Consider the following 24,322-nt stretch of genomic DNA (forward strand, 5'->3'; position numbering starts at 1 on the left):
TGTTTAGTCAACTACTTGATTCTCCCACCTGAGCTGTGGAGCTCTGCAGCTTCTCCAGAGTTACCATGGGTCACTTGGCTGCATGTCTGGTTAATGCTTTCCCTGCCAATTCAGGTGGGCAGCCATGTGTTGACAGTGTTGCAGCTGTACCATACTGTTTCTACTTCTGAATATTCAAAGCTTAGGATATTGTGTTATATTTTAACCCTGCTTTAAACTTCCCCACTGCTGACTTGTCTGCTGTGTTCCTTGGTCTTCATGATGTTTGTTCACCGAGTTTCTCCAACAAACCTCAAAGGCCTTCACAGAACAACTCGATTCATATTGAGATTGAATTACACACAAGTAGACTCAGTTTACTAATTTTTTAAATGGGTGGCTTTTGAAGGCAGTTGGTTGTACTGGATTTCATTTCGGGGTATCATAATAAAGGTGGTTGAATATGAATGTATGCACATTGTGAAAAATGTTTAAAAAGTATGCATCCTTTTCTGCCAACTTTACAATTTTGCACAGCTTAATGTTTGTCTATTGCAGTTAAATTCCTTCAAGTTTCTGGTTGTGACGTAATAATATGTGGAAAGGTTCAAGGGGTATGAATATTTTTACATACCCCTTTCTTTTGTGAGAAATCACAATACAATGCAAAGTCATATTAGTTTATCACTGTTACACACTGCTGTGTCCCTCCTGTTACATGTTGTCCTATTTCAGATCAGGTTGTGTGCGAGGAGGAGTTCAAGTACGCCATGTTGGCTCTCAACTGTGTGTGCCCCGCCACTTCCACCTTGGTCACGCTCCTAGTTCACACCTCCCGCGGACGGTCAGTCATCTCTGATAACCTCGCAAGGACATTTCATTTCTCCTTCGTGTGACCGAAAAGTTTAAACTTCTTCACTTGTTTATGTCTACTGATGTTAAAAAAGCTCCAAGGAACTAACAAAAAGTCAAGAGCACAGAAGAAAAATCTTGGTTATTGTGGAACACAGCTGGGCATGAAAGGAATTCAGCAAAAGGGAGAATAGCGGCACTCGGAATTGATTTTCTTTCTTTTGCTTATTTTTGTTTTTGTACCATGTGTTCTTTGTAAAAGTTTGAAAAGCTCTTTGGTGGCAAATGATTTTTCACAACATGTAAACTAACAGCTAAAATATGTTGTTGGCTGATGCAGTGAGTCTCTACAAACACATACACAGTCGAACTCAGATATTTACCTCCACTGCACTGACATTAAATCCAAAAAAACATAGTTATTTTCCTTGAAAATAACATCGCCTAGTTAAGAATTAAAGAAGAAAAGTGACAAAAGGGGACAGTTTTTTTGCGGTGTTAAAACACTGTCCTCCTCAGATGTCTTAGTGCTCACTTCACATGTATGGAGAGCCGTTTTATTCAAAATTAAATAAATAAATAAAGACTGTTATTAATAAATTATTAATTCAAATTATATGAAATAAAACAAAAGAAATATTTAAAATTACATTTTTATCTTATTTTTTCTTTTATTTCAAAAAACAAAATTATTTATTTACTTCAAAATTTATTTATTTATTCATGGATTTTTTCTTAACTCCGTTTTTATTTCCGGCTCTTTTTATTTCACATGCTTATATTCAAATGAGGGGGCGGAGTTTTATCTGTGGGGCAGATCTGATCAGAGTGAGCGACCCGAGAGACAGTGAATTATCAAAGAAGGAGTAGATCAGAGCATGCGGTTGCCTTCATTCAGAAAGCCAAAATCAAGTCTCTCTCGCTCACACAAGTCGTGTCCTCACCCCTTGTCGGCGAGCTCCACTTGCCCCACAGAAAAAACCCCGCCCCGTCATTTAAATATATAAACATGACATAAAAAGAGCCTGAAATAAAAAGGAGTGAAAAAATAAAAGTCCTTGAAATAACTAAATAGTTTTATAAAATAAATAAATAAATAAATCTTGAAGTAAATCAATTAATAAATCTTTAAGGGAATAAATAAATAAATCACAAAATAAAATAAAATAAAAAATTATTTTATAAATATTTTGGGTTTTTTTTTTCATGGGGACATTTATTTGATGAAATTTGTATTAATAATTTATTAATAATATCAGAATATTTAATTTCTAATGAAACAGCTGTCTGTACACACGTGGCTGATGCGAATTTAAGAAAATGACAAAAATCTGCTCAAGCAGTTGGCTGATGGATCTATCTGACCAACCTTAGTTAGGTACATAATTCTGACTTTTACGCTAAGTTGATGAAGTTAGTGAAGAAAATTTGGTTTAAAGGTGATGTAATTTAGGAAGGATTAACTACAAAGGGATAACTACATCCTTTGGTCCATCACTTTTAGCCAATGCAAGTCCTTATAGGTGCTTGAGTAATTATAGCCACAAGTCATTTAAAAGGCAGTATGAAAGGCAAACCGCCTGACCGACAAAGATAGATCAAATCAACTGCTTCAAAAAAGACAACGTGTGCATTAACCAGATAGTTTGGAAAGACTAGATTTTTTCTCTTGATCACAAGTAGATCTTAGGGTTAAAGCGACGTCTTCACTGTGAATGTATTGAACTGAGAAGATATTTGGCTTATGGATCCAATTGTATTTTCCCTGAATCAATTGCAGAGAAGGACAGCAGTCTCCGGAGCAGTGGCAGAGGATGTACGGATGTTGCTCTGGCAACGAGGTCTACCACATCCGACTGTGCGACAGCAAGTTCTTTGGAGAGTATAATGGCAAAAGCTTTACGTACGCCTCCTTTCATGCTCACAAGAAGTAAGTTGACATGAAAGCTAAAATATCCTCCTCAGAAGCTAGTAATTTGAGACATTTCATTTTTGTTTCTTGAACTGTTTCTTTATATTATTTTCACAGTACATGACAGGGACACTTAATCACACTGAGATTAAGTGACTAAATATCAGGAACAGTTTGCCACGTACTATAAATCAAAGCAATTTCTGAAAAACTTTGCCAAAATTGCAGGATACCTTAATCTGCAAGCAGGAAGATCAAGGAATATTATAGGCATAAAAACATGTTTGCAACAGTATTTATGTAGGTGGTTCTCGTCAAGCTTTTATTCACCTGGGTGACATGAACCAAGATTTCTAACCAAATTATTGCCACGAACACCACTTTGCTACAGGCTGATTTTGCAACCACTTTAGATCCTTATCCTACTTTTAACATGTTAATTTCAACAAATACCTGTTAATTTGATATCCTATATTTTTTAACACTTTGCAGGTGTCATTGTAGTTAAAAGATCATTTCTTCATCACAGTCATAGTAATTTATGCTAACAGTGGGTGTTTGGTCTTCAGGTATGGAGTATGTCTCATCGGCATAAAGAGGGACGACAACAAGAGCATCCTGCTGAACCCTGGTCCACACCACATCATGGCTGCCACAGATACCTGCTACTACATCAACATTACCAAAGAGGAGAACTCAGCCTTCATCTTCAAAGAGGAGGAGAGGAAGGGCCGTCCTACTGGAGGAATCTTTGATGGGCCCTCACAGCTTCCTGTGCACAGCATCATTGCAAGCATGGGTGAGAGAGACTCACATCATGCTGGATGTAATAGGGCACAAAAGTATAATTATTGAATAAGTTAAGGTAACCCATGCAGTGAGGTCTGAGAACAGTCATGTTTGCAGGTACCGTTGCCATGGATCTTCAGAATACAAGTCCACCCAACGTTTCTGGGGGCAAACTGGTCCCGCCTACTGTAAATGGGACAGGCAGCCGCCGACCCAGCATTGCTCCAGTTCAAGAAATTGCTGACTCTGCCTCGATCCTGCCATGTGACCTCCTAGGTGACCAGTCAGAAGATGACACTGTCTTTACAGACGAAAAGGGACGCTCGTCCACTGAGTAAGGAATTCATTTTTTCCAGTGATGCCCAAACTTTAAAATGACCAAAACTCCAATCAGTTTTTTAAAAAGCTTTAACCTGATGTAGTAGGGAAAATAGCAGCCTTTAGTATACCCATTGAGTTCTGTGAGTTTGATTTAAATTATATTTTTCTATTTTAAAATCTACTTTTTTTTAACACATAAAGGTCAGTTGAATGAGTTTTAATAGTTTTAAAAATACCTAAGTTAGACCTAAAACCTGCTTACTCCAGCATGTTGTGTAGTTCATGTTTTTATTTCACTTTAGAAGTTGGTATTAGTACACTTTCTGTTTCACAACATTTTCCTCAGAAAGTTATTTTTATGACTTGTTTAAATTCATATTATGAGACAGCAGCTTAGAGCAGAAATGCAGAAAGACAAAAGGTCGCCTAAGATCTTGAGGACACTTTGGTCCTTGTGGTTTTGGTCTGCAGGAAATTTTTTGTTTGCCCTTTTGCTGCATTTTACTGACAACTCAACTAGTTTTTGTTCATAAAAACATACCATTTTTTTGTTGAAGAGTGATGCATTAGTGGTGTGCTCGTTCCCATTCCTATGTTGCATAACTCTTCATATTCTTGTACACATTTGGTCACGTCATATCCACAAACTATAATCTATCTTCATCATCATGCTGTGCAGATGATGAAGAGACTCCACCATGTTTTACAGTGAAGATCATGTGAACATGATCATGAATAGACGCCTAATTTTCAAAAGGTTTGCCTGCACAAAAACACATGTACAAAAACACGTGCAAACTGAATTGCATGCACAAAGCTGATCTACAAACTTGGTGCAATTCAAATTTTTTTTCTAATATCAGCAGAATAGCGGCCCTCATCAATATGCAAAACAAAAGGTAATGACCCAAACAAACAATTTATAGGAGGAAGATATGCAAATGTAACCCTTTACCAATGTGATTTATTAAACCTGAAACGGGTTGTGGGTGTTGTTTTTGCGTTTATATTTAGCACTTTTGAAATGCATGTGCAAACTGTCACGCAAATATGTTGTGCCATGTTATTTAAAAAAATAACACTGAACAGTAACAGCCGCCAGAGATCAGAAAACCATCAGAGCCATAGGGACATCAAAGGAAAAATAAAGGTGCGCTCCTTGTGTAAGACAGATTTGTTAATCATTTTTTCTTGGGTGGTGAATGAGTTGAGAGTAGAGTTTTATAATTGATATATCATGGTTTAACTGTAGATTTGAGTATTTTCATGTTTTTAAATGTTTTTACTGTTATTATTATTATATTTGGTATTATTATTACCTCCAAGTTCCTGTCTTCCAACAACATTCTCTATAGTGACAGCCAGTAGCACATGCAATTTCCTTATTTAAAAAGGGCTATCTGCACAGCTTTAGCACCTATTATCAATTTTGCTCGCAATCTTTGTAGATTTTGCCCCATTCAGCCACTTATTGCACATGAAATAGTTTTTTTTTTGCACAAACAATTTAGCTCTCCTTATTTGGAATCTTTGAAGATCAGGCCCACAGTGTTTTTCGTGAAGACAAAAAGTAGAGTTTTGCTCTCATGCGACCACAGTAGCTTGCCATGGGTCTCATGGCTGCCTATTTCTTTAATGCATTTCTTTCTCTGCATGTGTCACAGTGCTAGGCCGTTTCAGGTCCCACATGCAGAAATTAACAGGAGAGAGGTAAACAGGTAACCTTTTAGTGACTTGATCCGGTAAGGGTTCCTGAAGGTGAAATCACTGGGAGGAAGGAAGGGAAGAGAGGTGATCATGAATTGTTACCAGTGAGTGAGGAATCCTAAAGAAAAGGGGAAGGTCTTACTGGTCGCCGTGGATTTTGTTGTTTGTAAAACATTTTGGACATAATGTATCCTTCTCTTTCCACTTCACAGTTATGTACTACTTTGTGTTGGTCAATCACTTAAAGTCCCAATAAAATACAACAAAGTTTGTGGTTGTAACAAGACTAAATGTGAAAAGGTTTAACAGGTATGAGTACTTTTGCAACTGGCTCTGTACCATGTATAAACACATAAATCCTAATAATGTCACACTTTGCTTCTAGCTTTTGTCAGAGACAAGTAAATAACATTTTTATGAAAGTAGTCAGAATTTTATCTGTCAAAATCTATATGGACAAAAAAATTGTGTCGTCTTTGCTTAAGTGTTTTTAATAACATTTTTAGAAATATATAGAGATATTAGTTCAGTATCAAACTGACAACTTTTCTAAAACAATTTTGAACACTAAGCCAATTTAATCAGGATTTTATTGATAAAGTAATTAAACAATTACACATATCCTTGGCTAACACCTTTAAAACGCTAAAAATGTGAGACAGAAAACAACTTTCATATGTTGTGGACAGCAGAAACTCAGATCAGCTTGCTACAGCGGGAGAAAAATTATTTCACTCCCTGCTGGTTCAGTTATATGGCTCACTTAAAAATAAATCAACAGTCTCAAATTAAAATTGCAGCTTAATTTTTGCGTAGAGGGACAGGTTGTCATCAGAACATCTAGAAAAAGCACTTCATATAAATTATAGAAATTGAATTGCATGTTATTGGGTGAGCTATGAGTATGAAGTATTTGATCCCCTACAACACAACCACAGTTTGGCTCCAACAGACTGGGTAGGTGCTCATGTGACACAGAGATGCCACATTAATAAATCAATCAATTACAAATATTTTTGGTATCAGTTGGTCAAATGGTAAATGGTCTGAATTTTTATAGCATTTTTCTAGTCACAAACAGTCATAAACCGATAAGCAGGTCAGTAGGCAATTTGAGATTAGATGCCTTGCCCATTGGCAGAATGAAGCTGGAATTGAATCCACAATCTGCCAACTACAGGAAAACTGCTCTGCCCACTGAGCCACAGTCGTCCAAAGAGTTTTTTCTTCAATGACAACCTCCCTTCCACTATAGACAACACAAAATAACTGTCACTGGACATCAGGAACAAGATAGAAGATCTGCACATGCCTACAAAACCAGCTGGAAGAAGCTTGAGGGGAAGCTGACGACTGTTGCTGACATTTTTGGGAAATAGAAGACAAATAAAAACTAACCACAAATTTCCCTCAGTCTGGAGCTCAATGCAAGATCTTACCTCAGGGAGTAAGGATGATCAGAAATGTGAAGGATCCACCCTCAGGGAAGAGCTTTTTAAGAATCTGAAGGCAGTTGTGACTACAGACACCAAGAACACACTATGTAACTTACGCCATAATAGATTGAAATCTTGCAGCCCCCTAATATACAAGCACATGTAAAATTGCATGGCCTTTTTTTGCCAGCAAACGTCTAAATGCTTCCGAGAAGGCTTAGGAGAGAATGGTGTATTTCAAAAAGACCAAAATCAAGCTCTCTGACATCAACTCAAGCAGTTGTGTTTGGAGGAAGAAAAATCCAAGGACTTGAAGAACATCTTTCCTACAGTGAAGCATGGAGGTAGAATCATTATGCTGTGGAGTTGTTTGTTTTTTTAGGGTACACGACAACGTCACCACATTGAGGAACCAAGTACAATACAATCTGAAATGCACTTTCTCCTTTCGGCCAGAACACTGCAAATGAGTTTTAGATCTTCCTGCATTACAGTGACTGACAACATACCACCAAGGGCCAAAGTCCAAACAGTGAAAACCTTGTGACCAACTCTGGAAAAAATATTTTAGTGCTTTACTGGCCAATAAAGATTTTTTCAACAAGTATTCAGTCATGTTTTGTCTATACCCCCATCACACTACTGCTTATCTGCTTTACATTCCTAATTTATAAAAACAAGCGCAGCTTTAAATAATGTAAATGTACACATAGAAAAATTCTATTGAAGGACCGTTGCAATTTAGAGAAACAACATGTAAAGCAATGACTCAATAATTATTCCATTAATTGAATAAATGAAAAGTCACTGGGTTCCAGATGCTGAATACTTAAAGTTGCCAAGCTGACAGGGGAGATTAACCTTTTTCGGAACAATTCAGGTTATTATTGTTTGACCACTTGCCGGCACTTATAGACTATTTGTATAGCATTGAACTCTCTGCCCAAGAGGTTTAGATCTTTAAGCAGGAAATAATGAAATGAAAAAAAAACATGACATTATTGCAATAGTTTAGTAGCACGCTTAAAATTTGACACCCTTCATCCCAATGTATACAATAGCTTTAACAGAGGTGTACAAACGAGGGTATGCATGCTTCATATACAGGACTGGGCTTGATGTTTCACAAAATATGCTATTTCTTACGTTTTAAAGTTACGTTTTAGGGATCAAATACTTGTTTTTTCAGTGATATGCAAAATACACAGTTTTTAATACTTTTATTATAAATAAGCAGTCATGAGTCTTTGTGTATTGATTTCATTTCACTGTAGTTTCTGATCATTTTTTTTATCCTTTATTATTGGAGGATTATTATTAATGCAAGTTTAATGGATGCTGATAACGTTTGAATGAAAAAAATCTAACATTTTATGATGTAAGACATCCAAATTGTATGTAACCAGGACTATCATCTTGACCAATTTTATTATTACTATTGTGAATATTTAACAAAATCTTAATCTTCTCCAGTTATAGGCTTAGTCTTTTTAAAATCAAGTATCTCACAGCCTGTTTTGACAAAATGTATCATTCATTCCTTCTGGATTTGTTTTCAGGTATGTGAAAGGTTATCCTCCTAACTCTCCATACATTGGGAGCTCGCCCACCTTATGCCATCTGTTGGCTGAAAAAGCACCATTTTGCTGCCTACGACTAGACCAGGTGGGCAGTCGCTTTTCCTTCAACTTAGTCACTCAATTACAGGCTGCTTCAGTCATTCCCTCTCGTCTGTCGCTGTCCTTCACATCATAAAAGCATACTGAAAATACCTCTGTTATTTGCTCCTTGTGCAGGGCTGCATGCACAACAGCTTTGAGGATGCTAAGGCTTATGGCTTCAAGAACAAGCTCATCATTGTTTCAGCTGAGACTGCAGGAAATGGTCTCTATAACTTTATAGTGCCTCTCAGAGCTTATTACAGACCTAGGAAGGAGCTGAACCCCATTGTCTTGCTGCTGGATAACCCGTGAGTTTGTAACACACACACACTGTAATGCATTGTTCCTCTGCTTTTCGCTTCACTCAAACTTCCTCCGTGTCATGCAGGGAAACATTATGAATGCTAAAAGGCTCACGTCAGCAAGCACTTAGGACAAGGCTGTGGAGGTGGGACTCCATTGTTAATCCTGATGTAATAAATAAAAATTTCTCTGTACCTCCAGATGGTAACCATGGAAACTTGCTCTGCCTTGAACCTGGGTGATACATATTGCCACAAGGGGAGAAAGTGATTTCTTTTGATAGAGCTAACTTCCAACAAGAGCCCCGATGTGTCCCCTATTCAAACACACACACACACACACACACACACAACACACAACAATAAATGCTGCCTGCAGGCTGCTCTGTAGCCCCCCAACCTTACATCAGTGTTGCACACAGAAATGCAAACACCCACGCGTTTGGAATTCAATCACTTACAACAGCCTGGGGTCTCGAGTCAGCAGCTTTGGGAACGTGCAAAAAGTAATGCAATGTCACAGGAGGTGGCTGGGGACGGACACTAATTAAGTGTCTGCAAGTGCGTTCAGCACCAGATGGACTCGTCCCTCAGCCTAAAGACAATAACTGCTACATAACACAGAGGCTCCCAATGGTCTGGTACTGCCTGTTGGACATGATCGTTTAAGAAGTAGACTCATCTCTAAGGCAGTTTTGAAATAATGTTGTATGATGATGTATTTAGTGCATATTAGCCCAAAAATGTTGAATTCATTTGTATTTGTAAAGTGCCTTAAAAAGATATTTATAAAAGTTTTTTTTTTATTATTATTTGGTCACATTACCACCACTAACATCAATGGATATTGGGATCATTTGTGTAAGATCTTTACTCTGTTACCTCTAAATAACATCCGGTGCAGTCAACATCCTTGAAAAGTCACCTATTTAGTCATCTACCATCCAAACAATAGGTAAAGTATAACACAGTTGCAAACCTACCAAGACATAGCCATCCACCTAAGCTGATAGGGCAGATGAAGAGAGCATTAAGCCTTCAGATCATCCTTTGGATTTAGATCATTCAGCTGCAAGCTCATTAAATGTTAACCCACCAATATTACACCTCTAATGCACCTTGGAACATAGTCACAAAATTGTAACTGCTATGAGCTGTACGGGGATTGCAGAATAAGATTGACCCAGTGCTTGGAAGTCACCAGCAGCTACCGACAGATCAGAGCCACCAGATAATCCTCCAGTATCTCTTATCTGATAAATATATTGATCAGCAGCATCTGATGAAGATTATAACATGCTGAGAATGGAGCACAGCAACATATGTAATATTTAAATCACTGACTGCATTCAAACAGCCTGCACGAGGATCAGAATACAGAGCTTTGCAAGATGGAGAGTAAATTCCCCAAAAATATCTCGTAAATGTTTCTAATGTGAATACTGCAAGATGTAAGCTCAACTCCTTTGGTTCTGCAGTTTTAGCTGAATAATCTAATAGCACATACAGTTCATCTCAAGATTAGGCAGTCTGGCACCACAACACACTTGATAGAAATTAGTACAAGGTATGTGCTTACATTTTACAAGCAAGAGTCTTTTTTCTGGGCATCTGTGTATAAGGTTTTCTGTAAACTAATATAGTGCTCCTGTTGATGATTCATTATGCTGAACAGTTTGATGAAGTGAAAGGCTAGCATTATCTTGTTTTCTCATGTCTTCATATAACTTGTTTGGTTAGTAATATATTTAATTCCTGTTTCAGTTGAGCCAAAAGATTTACAGAAATAATTGTTCAATTCTTCATAAATGTCGGACCTGCATTAATTAAGAACTTTTGGGTATTCACCACTTTTGGTATTTAATATTATTCACCTGTAACTTTAATATACATTAAAGTAGTTTATCCCAGTGCCTATTTAGGCGTGGGTCAACCAGGTAACCATCCCGAACCCCTTAAATGCCTTTTGTTCAGCCTATCTATAAATAAGCGTGTGATTGGCTAGAATAATTGTAGAACCCGATCTGTGTTTGGGTTTTTTTGATCTAGTTGTGCTTTCGGAGTTATCAAAAACATTCGTTTATCTAAACCTTCAACTGTTAGAAACCATTCAAACCAAATTATTTAAGGAAGTGTTCCCTTTGATAACTACCCCATTTTACATGATTAGTCTATCCTCAGTAAACTCATATGTGCCCCAGGCTTTAAAGGTTGCTGTAATCAAGACCTATATTTAATCTTCCTTTCTTATCTAAAAGTTTTGAAAACATACAGTAGTTGCTAATCAAGTAAATTTATCAGACAGTATGGAATAAATTCCCACTGTTATGCTGATGATACTCAGCTATTTATCCATAAATCCTGATGAATCCTATCAGTTAGGTAGACACATGCATTTTTTGAAAACATAAAAACCTGGATGACTTAGAACTTTCTTCTTTTAAATTCAATCTAGACAGAAGCTGTGGTCGTTGGACTGGAGCCTCTGAAAAACAAACTGTTTAGTTAGTCACTTACTCTGGATCACATCGTAAGTGTTTATCACCTAAATGTGTGTCTTTTGAGCCGGGTCTCAGCTAAATGTCATTAGGGTGACATAATGACAATAAAGAATCTTGAATCTTAAATAAAGTGTGCTCCGGGTCATCATAAAAAAAAAAACTTAGTGCCACGTTTGACCAAGATTGCCATAGTTTTAGAGATTTGTTTGACCCACATGCAAAAGATACTATATGTCCTTTGAATCCCACATAAAACAGGCTTCTAGGACCTCTTTCTGTCACCTCCACATTATTGCTAAAATTAGAAATAATCCTGTCCCAGAGTGATGCAGAAAAAAAGTTAATGTATTTGTTCTTTCAAGGCTGGAAAATTGTAATTCCTTACTATCAGGAAGTCCAAAAAATCCAGTTAGAAAGCCTTCAGCTTATCCAAAATGCTTCAGCGATTACATTATAAAGAAATTATACTTCTCCTATTTTAGCCTCTCTTCATTTGGCCCCTGTTAAATACAGAATAAAAATTTTAAATTATTTTTCTTACATATAAAGCCTTTAATAATCCACCTTTCATTTTGATAAATGTTATAGTTAGAGTGGCTTAGATTATCCTAAGTTATCTCTATATTTATTTTTCCATAGGCTTATGCTGCTAGAGGACATTCTTTGACCCCTTTACCTCAGTCTGCTACATTCTCCTACTACCAGTGCTTCTGCGTTTTTTGTGTGTTTGCTCTGTCTTCTCAAACCCCCAGTCAGTAGTGGCAGATGGTCGCAAAGATTGCTTTCTGTTAAAGGCGAGTTCTCTGTTGTTTACTAGCTTTTCAGCTGACACAAAATAGACAATACATCGACAATAGGTATCAAGAGTTGAATTTAGGGAAGGACTGATCCATATCATTTAAAAATGCCTTCATTCCTACTCTACGTTTCACTTCAACAAATTTGGTTAGTAGGATTTGCTTAATCGTTCTAAAAACTGAAGATATAACAACTGACTGATGGATAAACAAACTGCACTGATGAATAGTGGCAGGGATAAACAAAAGACAAATCATTTTGTGAGAAACAACTGTTTTGTCTTTTCCGAGGCTTTCTCTGAACAATTAACATACTAAATGTTTCCTGACTTGAGCGTATGCCTAACTCAAAGTCTGTGAAAACAGAACGGCACTGATTTCCATTTTTACTTTTTCTTCCTGCAGTCCTGATAATCACTTCCTGGAAGCCATTTGTTGTTTCCCAATGGTGTACTACATGTCTGGGTCCATAGACAAGTAAGGCCAGCAGAAAATCTTAGTTTTCTTTCATAAATTTTTTTTCATCTTTTAGATTTATTTAAAGAACCTACTGTACCTGCTTATATTTATTCAGATGTTGAGTGTATTACTGGTTATTGTGTGTGTTGCAGTCTGGACAGCCTGCTCCAGTGTGGTATTATTTATGCTGATAACTTGGTGGTGGTCGATAAAGAGAGTACAATGAGTGCAGAGGAGGACTACATGGCCGACGCCAAAACTATTGTCAATGTACAAACTATGTTCAGGTAAATTAAATGTTTCAGTGGACTGTTATAAAATTCACATCTCAATGCATTTCAGGTTTAAATAAAACACTGTGTGTATGTGAGCATCCACTTGGACCACTCTTTGGAGAGCTGTGATATTGCTTAGATGTGATGATACATCTTGTGCATTTAGTTTATGTTTTGCCCATTTTCTCTCCTTAAAAAACCTTAGGCTGTTTCCAAGTCTAAGTATTATCACAGAGCTTACACATCCATCCAACATGAGGTTCATGCAGTTTAGAGCAAAGGACTGCTATTCGCTGGCTCTTTCCAAGCTTGAGAAGGTCAGTCGAAACCTGGGGACCAGCATGGTGAGCTAGATGCTGAATTATGGGTAAATTACTTTTTTTTCTCTTCATGTTGCACAGAAAGAGCGAGACAAAGGCTCCAACTTGGCCTTTATGTTTCGCCTACCCTTCGCCGCAGGCAGAGTGTTCAGTATCAGCATGTTGGACACCCTCCTCTATCAGGTTGGTAGGCACCTACAACTAAATGGACAGCCTCGGGTGACTCTCCTGAGCACCAGATATGAGATTGTGTCTCACATCAACAGATAAACACTCGCCTCTTACACAGCACTGGCATGAAAAGGCAGAGGTGCCCTCTTGTGCTCAGTCACTAAAACATTGCTTGTTTTCTTCTCTTGTCTTTATTTTGTTAGCTGTAATCAAGGTTATAATGTAATTTGAATTGTTTTACTTGTGATTCTTTTTTAGTCTTTTGTAAAGGACTACATGATTCTTATTGCTAGACTGCTGCTGGGACTGGACACCACTCCTGGATCAGGATTCCTATGTGCTGTGAGTCACATACAATGCCTTGCAAAGGTATTCATACCCCTTGAACTTTTCACAGTACATTACATCCACACAGTGAAATGTATTTTCTTGAGTGCTTATGTGATAGACCAGAACAAAGTTGTGCATAATTGTGATGTGGAAGGAAAATTTCTGTACAAATAAAAGTCTGAAAAGTGTGGCCTGTGTTTGTAATCAGCCCGTGTTAGTCATCACTGGTGGAATCACATTTTGCAGCCATTATACATGCAATTATTTTGGGGTAGGTTTCTACCAGGGTTTTATGTCTAGTGACTGAAATAGTTGCCAGTTTTGCCAGCCACATCTAAATGTAGCAAAAAACATTCAATGCCTTTATATTGAGATTATATTGAATCCACCTGCTCCTTTCTCTTCCACTTCAAACATATGCACTAATTTGTGTAGAGCTATTACATAAAATCCAATCAAAACATACAGAAAAGTTCAGGGGGTTAGAATAATTTTGCAGGTCTCTTTGTAGAACAGACATGGTTAATTTGACCAGACCCTTTTAAAAATTTACATCCTGGTCTCTTATTCAGATGAAAATAACAGAGGAGGATCTTTGGATCGGTACCTACGGGAGACTGTTCCAAAAACTTTGCTCCTCCAGTGCTGAAATTCCCATTGGCCTCTATCGCACAGAGTCTCACATTTTCACCACTTCAGAGGTGAGATTGTAAATATAAAGGCAAACCCGCATATAATCACAGTTTCAGATCATAAGAAAAAGCTTAACTCTTCCATTATAATAAAGTCTCAGGTCTCGATGAGTGTTGACGACTGCGAAGACACAAAAGACAGAGGGGACGAGTCTCGCAGCAATGACCAGTCGGATTACCCCATGCTGAGGAAGAAGAGTATGCAATGGGCACGGCGTCTCAGTAAGAAAAGCGTGAGGTGGCAGGGGGGCAGCCGGGACTTGAGTAAAGACCATGCCCAGCGCATAGCTCAGCAGCGGCTCAACCTCTACAGACGCTCTGAGAGGGAAGAGCTGTCCGAGTTGGTCCGTAACCGCATGAGGCATCTGGGCCTCCCCACGTCAGGATACGGTAATTATGGACATTTCTTCTCACTGGCAACATTAACATAACTTTAATGCTTTATTTGATTTAAAGCTTGCCTGTTCCTTGTCTAAAATGCAGATGATCTGACAAATCTGACAGCCAGTGATGTCATGAATAGAGTCAATTTGGGATACTTACAAGGTATAACATTTGAAACCTTTTCAGGTACGGTTAGGATAGGACAGATTTTGGGCTGATTTTATTTCTGTGCTTGTTTCAGATGAGCAGAATGACCACCAGAACACTTTGTCTTATGTCCTCATTAACCCTTCTCATGATACCAGGCTGGAGATCAATGATATTGTGTGAGTAAAACCACTTTATGTTCCATTTCACCTGAAATAGTTTTCCAACAGTCTTGAAGGAGCTCCCAGAGATGCTTAGCACTTGTTGGCCCTTTTGCCTTCACTCTGTGGTCCAACTCACCCCAAACTATCTTGATTGGGTTCAGGTCCGGTGACTATGGAGGCCAGGTCATCTGGCGCAGCACCCCATCACTCTCCTTCTTGGTCAAATAGCCCTTACACAGCCTGGAGGTGTGTTTGGAGTCATTGTCCTGTTGAAAAATAAATGATGGTCCAACTAAACGCAAACTGGATGGAATAGCATGCCGCTGCAAGATGCTGTGGTAGCCATGCTGGTTCAGTATGCCTTCAATTTTGACCAAAGCACAGATTTCCACTGGTCTAATGTCCATTCCTTGTGTTATTTAGCCCAAACAAGTCTCTTCTGCTTGTTGCCTGTCCTCAGCAGTGGTTTCCTAGCAGCTATTTTACCATGAAGGCCTGATTCACACAGTCTCCTCTTAACAGTTGTTCTAGAGATGTGTCTGCTGCTAGAACTCTGTGTGGCATTGACCTGTTCTCTAATCTGAGCTGCTGTTAACCTGCGATTTCTGAGGCTGGTAACTCGGATAAACTTATCGTCCGCAGCAGAGGCGACTCTTGGTCTTCCTTTCCTGGGGCAGTCTTCATGTGAGCCAGTTTCTTTGTAGCGCTTGATGGCTTTTGCGACTGCACTTGTATATATATATATATATATACACCGGGGTTGGACAATGAAACTGAAACACCTGTCATTTTAGTGTGGGAGGTTTCATGACTAAATTGGACCAGCCTGGTAGCCAGTCTTCATTGATTGCACATTGCACCAGTAAGAGCAGAGTGTGAAGGTTCAATTAGCAGGGTAAGAGCACAGTTTTGCTCAAAATATTAAAATGCACACAACATTATGGGTGACATACCAGAGTTCAAAAGAGGACAAATTGTTGGTGCACGTCTTGCTGGCACATCTGTGACCAAGACAGCAAGTCTTTGTGATGTATCAAGAGCCACGGTATCCAGGGTAATGTCAGCATACCACCAAGAAGGATGAACCACATCCAACAAGATTAACTGTGGATGCAAGAGGAAGCTGTCTGAAAGGGATGTTCGGGTGCTAACCCGGATTGTATCCAAAAAACATAAAACCACGGCTGCCCAAATCACGGCAGAATTAAATGTGCACCTCAACTCTCCTGTTTCCACCAGAACTGTCCGTCGGGAGCTCCACAGGGTTAATATACACGGCCGGGCTGCTATAGCCAAACCTTTGGTCACTCATGCCAATGCCAAACGTCAGTTTCAATGGTGCAAGGAGTGCAAATCTTGGGCTGTGGACAATGTGAAACATGTATTGTTCTCTGATGAGTCCACCTTTACTGTTTTCCCCACATCTGGGAGAGTTACGGTGTGGAGAAGCCCCAAAGAAGCGTAACACGCAGACTGTTGCATGCCCAGAGTGAAGCATGGGGGTGGATCAGTGATGGTTTGGGCTGCCATATACTCGTGCTAGATGGGCACTGCCAAGGACTACCGAACCATTCTTGAGGACCATGTGCATCCAATGGTTCAAACATTGTATCCTGAAGGCAGTGCCGTGTATCGGGATGACAATGCACCAATACACACAGCAAGACTGGTGAAAGATTGGTTTGATGAACATGAAAGTGAAGTTGAACATCTCCCATGACCTGCACAGTCACCAGATCTAAATATTATTGAGCTACTTTGGGGTGTTTTGGAGGAGCGAGTCAGGAAACGTTTTCCTCCACCAGCATCACGTAGTGACCTGGCCACTATCCTGCAAGAAGAATGGCTTAAAATCCCTCTGACCACTGTGCAGGACTTGTATATGTCATTCTCAAGACGAATTGACGCTGTATTGGCCGCAAAAGGAGGCCCTACACCATACTAATAAATTATTGTGGTCTAAAACCAGGTGTTTCAGTTTCATTGTCCAACCCCTGTATATGTATTTAAGTGGGATTTTATGTGATAAACCAACACAAATTAGTGGATCGTGGTGATTATCTAAAAACTGACATTGTTGCCTATTCTTCTTGAGAGCATTGATGAACTGCAATTTTTAACTACTAATTCTCAGTTGGATTAGGGTATGGACTTTTACTGGGCCATTCTAACACATGAATATGCTTTTATTTAACTATCCCACTGTAGCTCTGGCAGTATATTTAGGCCTGTTATCCTGCTGGAATAAATAAACCTCCATTTTTGCACCCCCCAAAGCACACAAGCAACCTCCACAAAGACACACACATATTTTGTTTTCAAACTCCACTACAGTTTTTTTAACACCTCAGCCTTTTTTGAACAATTGAACAAATGAAAGTAAACTGCAGTAAATTACAGGTTGCAATATAATAAACTACAACCTCTTTTAAATAAATCAACAGACTACCTTTACAGTGTCATTATTTTAAGTATAACTGGTGTATTTCACTGTGCAGCAAAATTCAAAATTGCTATCAATAATTTTTTTTTTTTAATGCCTCTGTGCAAGATGGGTCATTATTCATTAATTTAATTTGGGAAACTTTGGGAAACCACTGCTATAAACCCTGACCACCTTCCCTGCCCCTGCTGAAGAAGAGCCGATGCTGCCACCACCAAGGATCAGAGTGGAAATAGTGTGTCAGGGTGCAATATATATATATATATACTATGTTAGCTTCCCCCCGCACAGAACGTTTTGCATGTAGGCCAGAAAGTTAAATTCTGGTCTCATCTGACTAAAGAACCTTTTTCCACATGTTTGCTGTGTTCCATATTTTGGCTTGACATAAATTTAAACACTGATTTATTTCAACAATTGCTTTCTTTTAGCCAATCTTCTATAATGAAGCAGATTCTCCCACATGAAATGTGGATCTTGTTGGCCTCTTTGCTGCTTCTCTGATTCCTACTCTGAGATTTTTAGAATTTTATGTATATAAAAAATGTCTTATCTTTCCATTTGTCAATTCTGCACCACGTCGTGTTGATCAATCACATAAATCCGATTAATACACTGGTTTGTGGTTGTAATGTAAAAAAAAAAGTAAAAAGTCCAGATATTACTTTTGCAAGGACCAGTATAAATACACAATGGAGAAGTGAATGTAAGCTAAAATTGTTTTCCTTTAGCTCCTCCTAGTGTTTCGTGCAAAAACTGTAAAAAGAAAACCACCTGTATGAACTAAGTTAAACATCCTTATAATATTTGCTGCAGCTCATCATTGCCAGTGGTCTCTATCAGCAGAACTACATCCCTAATTATACAGCAAAAAAGATTTTGCAGGGGTTTTCAGCTTCCTTTAAGGTTTTCTTATAACGGTTATGAGATTAAAGAGTCGTTAAGTGAGTTAAGGGAATGTCCTTAGCGCTAACATCTCTGTTCTCTCACAGATATTTGATTCGTTCTGACCCTCTGGCTCATGTTCCTGAGGTGCGTCCTGTCCACAGCGGCAGCCTGAAAGAGAGACGCGAGTCCAGCTTGGACACCAGAGAGGACATCCCACTTTGACACAACGCTGGTCTTTAACTGATTCTCCCGGATCAGTCCCCTCACAGTTTGGGTCTGAAGACGATGATTTGGGTTGTAGTTCTTTCAGTGCTCAAGCCCACAAATGTATAATGTGAGTGCCTACTATCTGTCTGATCATATTGGATATCATGTATTCCATTTTCATCTTCTTGCTGCCAATGCTGTACATACGAATACTGCATCAGTCTCTTTTCAGCTCTTTGAATATTCAGAGATTTCAGGGAGGCTCATTCTACTTGCTGTTGTTTAGAATTAAAGTGAATTTCTTAGATTTGTATCTATAGTTTACCTAATACTTACATTTACATTAATTTTACTTTAATCTGAGGTTCATATATTTGGTAATCCACAAGTTACAGGCTTTAACCAACTTTTTAAATCTCTTTTCCATTGTGGAAAACAAGGAGTATAACAGACGGATGATTAACCTTTCATGGTTCACACATTTGATTGTTTACAAGTCTGCTAAAATTGTACAGCTACAATCAAACATATATATTTGTAGCTAAATCGTAGAGGTAGTTCATCAGTGCCATTAAAGTATAGGTTAGTTGTTTATGTGCAAATAATGGTGGTTATTTATATGTTCATCAGAGCAGATCATGTCTTTGGTTTTAGCTCCAAAAGGACTCTGTGCTAATTATTCAGCATGATGCCATACAGATTTGGTTTGTTTTTGGTTCTACTTAGGCATGGACCAGTGATTGGTGTCAAAGTATACTAAGGTTTTAGATTTTTCATCACATAGCTCCTAAGGTTCAAAAGTCCATTTAATGAGAGGCCAAATAAAATGCAGGAAACACTGGTGATTTATCCAGGTGTATAAAGCCTCTAGTGCATTGAAAAGCTGTTTTAAGTTATGATTTTATTGATGGGGGGGCTGTCCAAGTCAGCCTGGCTCTATCTGGCTGTACCACCCTTGGCATCTTTTTTTTTATGTCATTTGTTGCCATCAATGTGTCTTTTTGAACACTGTGGAGGGATTTTGGCTCACTATTCTTTGCAGATTTGTTTTAATTCAGCCACAATGGTCACAAACTGATGACATTCTCCATCAGGGTTATTTTATAGACAACATCGTTTTTTATCAACAATGGCAGGTTGCTCAGGTCTGTAAGCAGAAAAGCAACTGCAGACCATCTCACTACAAACACCACGTTTGACTGTTATGATATTCTTTTGCTGAAATGCTGTATTAGTTTTGGCTTTGTCTCGTCAGTCCACAAAATATTTTCAAAGAAATCTTGGGAGACAATAAAGACATTTTTGGCAAATATGTGACATGCAACTTTGTGTTCTTTTTGATCAGTAGTTGTTTTAACCTTGGAACTCTGCCATGAATGATATTTTTGCCTACTCTCTTTCTGCCAGTTGAATACTGAACACTGACTTTGAGGCAAATGAGGCCTGCAGAGCATTAGTAGTTGTCATGTGTACTTTTGTGACCTTCCAGATGAGTTTTTGCTTTTATAGTAATTTTGGTTGGTGGGCCACTCCTGGGAAGGTTCCCAACTGTTTCATTTGGTCTCCACTTGTGGTTATTGGCCCTCACTGGGGTTTCATGAAGTCCCAAAGCCTTATAAATTGCATTGTAACTCTTTCTAGACTAACAAATGTCAATTACTTTGTTCCTGTATTTATTTGAATTGGGGCATAATATTTTGCTGTTTGAGAGCTTTTTTTAGCCTACTTCATGTTGTTAGACAGGTTCCACATGTTAGGCAATTAACAGGGTGGTGTTTGGCTAGTGAAAATGAAGCAACAAATGTTTTTTTTTATATTTGTAATAAATATTAAAATGTACTTGATCTGAAACACTGTGATGATCGCCAATCAGTTATCTGAAAAGGAGGTTGCTACTCTTTTCCCACCTTGTAGGAGAAAATAAATCCACCAATCACTCAAGTGGCATGCATATGAAGCAGCTGGCTACCTGAGCAGATAGCCTGACAGATTAATATTATTAATAACCTCAACTTGTTAAGCAGAACTGGGAAAAAGCTGTATTAAGCACTTAAAACTTTCACTAAATTGTGTGGATCTCTATCAAAATACTTTGCTGAAGTATATGTACGTGAATAAAATAATTGACGAAAAACATTAATATGACTGTAACAACCTATATGCTACATTATTTTAACCACAGCAGCAGAAATAATTACCACCTTTCTGTTGGGTTTCTGTTGAGTAGGAATGAAAGGAGCTGGATGGTTTAAATTTTGTTGTTTAAATACAGTGACCCTGATTAGCAGACAGTGAGAATCTCACACCAGTCCATGCCTATTTTCACAATATCAGGAATCAGAGAACATCGTGTCACTTTGAAAACTGCTCTATGAAAGCGTTGCTTATTTACATAAGTTGTGATTGTTTGAGCAAGGTGTTTATCACTTATGACTTTTTGCATTTACTGTAGGTCTGACTTGGAACCAATTTCAGTGTTGACTATATTTGTACTTGAGCATAGTTTTATGTGCACATTAAAGTGCTCTAAAATACATAAACATTGTTTTGGGTTGTGTGTGTGATTCATTACTATGTAATTTTTTTAACCAATAAAGTCACAAACACTATTATAAATGATTTATAAAGGGTAATTGGTTACTGTAAAATGAAAACATAATTCCTAAAATGACACTTATATTATTAATTTGAAGACATGTCAGCATGTTACAAATGCACCATTGTTCACTGATAAATAGTTTATTGTTTTTTATGTTTAGTATAATGAGTTTTAAAACTCTTTCTAATTATTTTCTTTTGAGTGCCAGTTAAACATTTAAATGTAACATCTGCCCTAATTCTTGAACTATTTGCCATCCAGTGTCATATAGACTTTAAAAACATTTTAACTTTGAGATGTGCATATAAAAACAGTTTGAGTCAATCAACAGTTTAGTTTAGTGACCAGTTATTTTACATTCCAGTGATTTTTCCTTATTTAACGAAAAGTGCTTAAACATTGTTTTAAAAAATGGGTTTTTGAGGAAACAAACGGAAGGTAGGTAAATATGTGGCCCATATAACAAATATTTTATATCAACTAATTTGCTTTGGTGTATCAATACGAAACTGCCTTTCTCAGGATTTGTAATAGCTCCTGACACTCTTCCAGCTTCTTATTATGGAAATTAATACTCCATGAACTTTTTCACATTCTGTCATTTTACATCCACAAACTTCAAGGCGTTATACAATGCTCAAAAAAATAAAGGGAACACTTAAACAACACAATTTTACTCCAAGTAAATCAAACTTCTGTGAAATCAAACTGTCCACGTAGGAAGCAACACTGATTGACAATCAGTTTCACATGCTGTTTTGCAAATGGAATAGACAACAGTGTGTCTTGCTAATCTTTGGCGATTAGCAAGACACACTTAATAAAGGAGTGGTTCTGCAGGTGGTGACCACACACTACTTCTCAGTACTTATGCTTTCTGGCTGATGTTTTGGTCACTTTTGAATGTTGGTGGTGCTTTCACACTCGTGGTAGCATGAGACGGACTCTACAACCCACACAAGTGGCTCAGGTAGTGCAGCTCATCCAGGATGGCACATCAATGCGAGCTGTTGCAAGAAGGTTTGCTGTGTCTGTCAGTGTAGTGTCCAGAACCTGGAGGCACTACCAGGAGACAGGCCAGTACACCAGGAGACGTGGAGGAGGCCGTAGGAGGGCAACAACCCAGCAGCAGGACTGCTACCTCCACCTTTGTGCAAGGAGGAACAGGAGGAGCACTGCCAGAGCCCTGCAAAATGACCTCCAGCAGGCCACAAATGTGCATGTGTCTGCACAAACGGTTAGAAACAGACTCCATGAGGATGGTATGAGGGCCCGACGTCCACAAATGGGGGTTGTGCTCACAGCCCAACACCGTGCAGGACGCTTGGCATTTGCCAGAGAACACCAGGATTGGCAAATTTGCCACTGGCGCCCTGTGCTCTTCACAGATGAAAGCAGGTTCACACTGAGCACATGTGACAGACGTGACAGAGTCTGGAGACACCGTGGAGAGCGATCTGCTGCCTGCAACATCCTTCACCATGACCGGTTTGGCAGTGGGTCAGTAATGGTGTGGTGTGGCATTTCTTTGGAGGGCCGCATGGCCCTCCATGTGCTCGCCAGAGGTAGCCTGACTGCCATTAGGTACCGAGATGAGATCCTCAGACCCCTTGTGAGACAATATGCTGGTGCGGTTGGCCCTGGGTTCCTCCTAATGCAGGACAATGGTAGACCTCATGTGGCTGGAGTGTGTCAGCAGTTCCTGCAAGATGAAGACATTGAAGCTATGGACTGGCTCGCCCGTTCCCCAGACCTGCATCCGATTGAGCACATCTGGGACATCATGTCTCGCTCCATCCACCAACGTCATGTTGCACCACAGACTGTCCAAGAGTTGGCGGATACTTTAGTCCAGGTCTGGGAGGAGATCCCTGAGGAGACCATCCGCCGTCTCATCAGGAGCATGCCCAGGCGTTGTAGGGAGGTCATACAGACACGTGGAGGTCACACACAATACTGAGCCTAATTTTGACTTGTTTTAAGGACATTACATCAAAGTAGGATCAGCCTCTAGTGTGTTTTTCCACTTTAATTTTGTGTGTGACTCCAAATCCAGGCCTCCATTGGTTAATAAATTTGATTTCCATTGACGATTTTTGTGTGATTTTGTTGTCAGCACATTCACCTTTGTACAGAACAAAGTATTCAATGAGAATATTTCATTCATTCAGCTCTAGGATGTGTTATTTGAGTGTTCCCTTTATTTTTTTTGAGCATTGTAATTGGACTTTTTAAGCAAAGTAGAGCGTACTTAAATACGTCGAAGGAAAAGGATGCTTAGTGCCGTCCACGTAACCCGACAGGCCGGGCACGAAGAGCAATAATCAGAGAAGCAGGCAAGATACAGATGGCAACTCTGGAGGGGCTATAGAGATTCTGAGATCAGGTAGGGGAATCTATGGACAGGAAAACTCAGTCATGTGCTCCATAAATCTGGCTTTATGACAGAGTAGCCAAAAAAACAATGTTGAAAGAAAGCTACATGATATCCCATTTGCAGTTTGACACAAGCCTCATAGCAAGGTGCTCTGGTCATATTACACCGGACGTAAACCTTTGGCAAAGTGTTACATGGTGAGAAAAAGCAACAATGCATACCCCCATGAAAATACCATCCCCAAAATGTATGGTGGCGGCAGCAGCATGCTGTGGGGATCCTTTTTTTCAGCAGGGGCAATGAACCTGATGAGAGTTGATGGGAAGACCTAGAGAGCCAAATACAGGGGAATCCTACTAGATAACCTGCCTGTGGCTGCAAAAGACTTGACACTTGGCCGACAGTCACATTCCAGCAGGACAACGACCTTAAACATACAGCCAGAGCTACAATGGATTGATTTAGATCAAATCTTATTAATTTGTTAGAACGGCTTAGTCAAAACCCGAACCTAAATTCAATCGAGCATCCATGGCAAGATTTAAAAATTGCTGTTCATAGACACTCCTAACTTGTTTCAGCTGTTTTGCAAAAAAGGATGACCAACAA

At 38.9% G+C, this 24,322-nt stretch overlaps 1 protein-coding gene across 3 annotated transcripts in view; it reads left to right on the forward strand.

The window, feature by feature from the left end:
- Positions 1-21,272, forward strand: part of kcnt1a (potassium sodium-activated channel subfamily T member 1a) — a 53,494-nt gene extending 32,222 nt beyond the window's left edge. For 2 of the 3 annotated variants that reach the window (XM_047371709.1, XM_047371710.1), the window contains 16 exons: positions 715-823; positions 2,612-2,761; positions 3,313-3,542; positions 3,650-3,866; positions 8,556-8,661; positions 8,793-8,965; positions 12,663-12,734; positions 12,869-13,003; positions 13,197-13,308; positions 13,393-13,494; positions 13,741-13,824; positions 14,385-14,513; positions 14,600-14,894; positions 14,988-15,050; positions 15,130-15,214; positions 18,635-21,272. In XM_047371709.1, the coding sequence (XP_047227665.1) occupies positions 715-823; positions 2,612-2,761; positions 3,313-3,542; positions 3,650-3,866; positions 8,556-8,661; positions 8,793-8,965; positions 12,663-12,734; positions 12,869-13,003; positions 13,197-13,308; positions 13,393-13,494; positions 13,741-13,824; positions 14,385-14,513; positions 14,600-14,894; positions 14,988-15,050; positions 15,130-15,214; positions 18,635-18,752 (2,180 nt within the window). In that variant the 3' untranslated portion in view covers positions 18,753-21,272. Of the gene's footprint in view, positions 1-714; positions 824-2,611; positions 2,762-3,312; positions 3,543-3,649; positions 3,867-8,555; positions 8,662-8,792; positions 8,966-12,662; positions 12,735-12,868; positions 13,004-13,196; positions 13,309-13,392; positions 13,495-13,740; positions 13,852-14,384; positions 14,514-14,599; positions 14,895-14,987; positions 15,051-15,129; positions 15,215-18,634 lie in introns of all 3 variants that reach the window. The other variant, XM_047371708.1, reaches the window with a different exon arrangement.
- Positions 21,273-24,322: the final 3,050 nt, after the last annotated feature.

This window comes from Girardinichthys multiradiatus, chromosome 8 (assembly GCF_021462225.1).
Source record: "Girardinichthys multiradiatus isolate DD_20200921_A chromosome 8, DD_fGirMul_XY1, whole genome shotgun sequence".
In the NCBI taxonomy this organism is placed as follows: Eukaryota; Metazoa; Chordata; class Actinopteri; order Cyprinodontiformes; family Goodeidae; genus Girardinichthys; species Girardinichthys multiradiatus.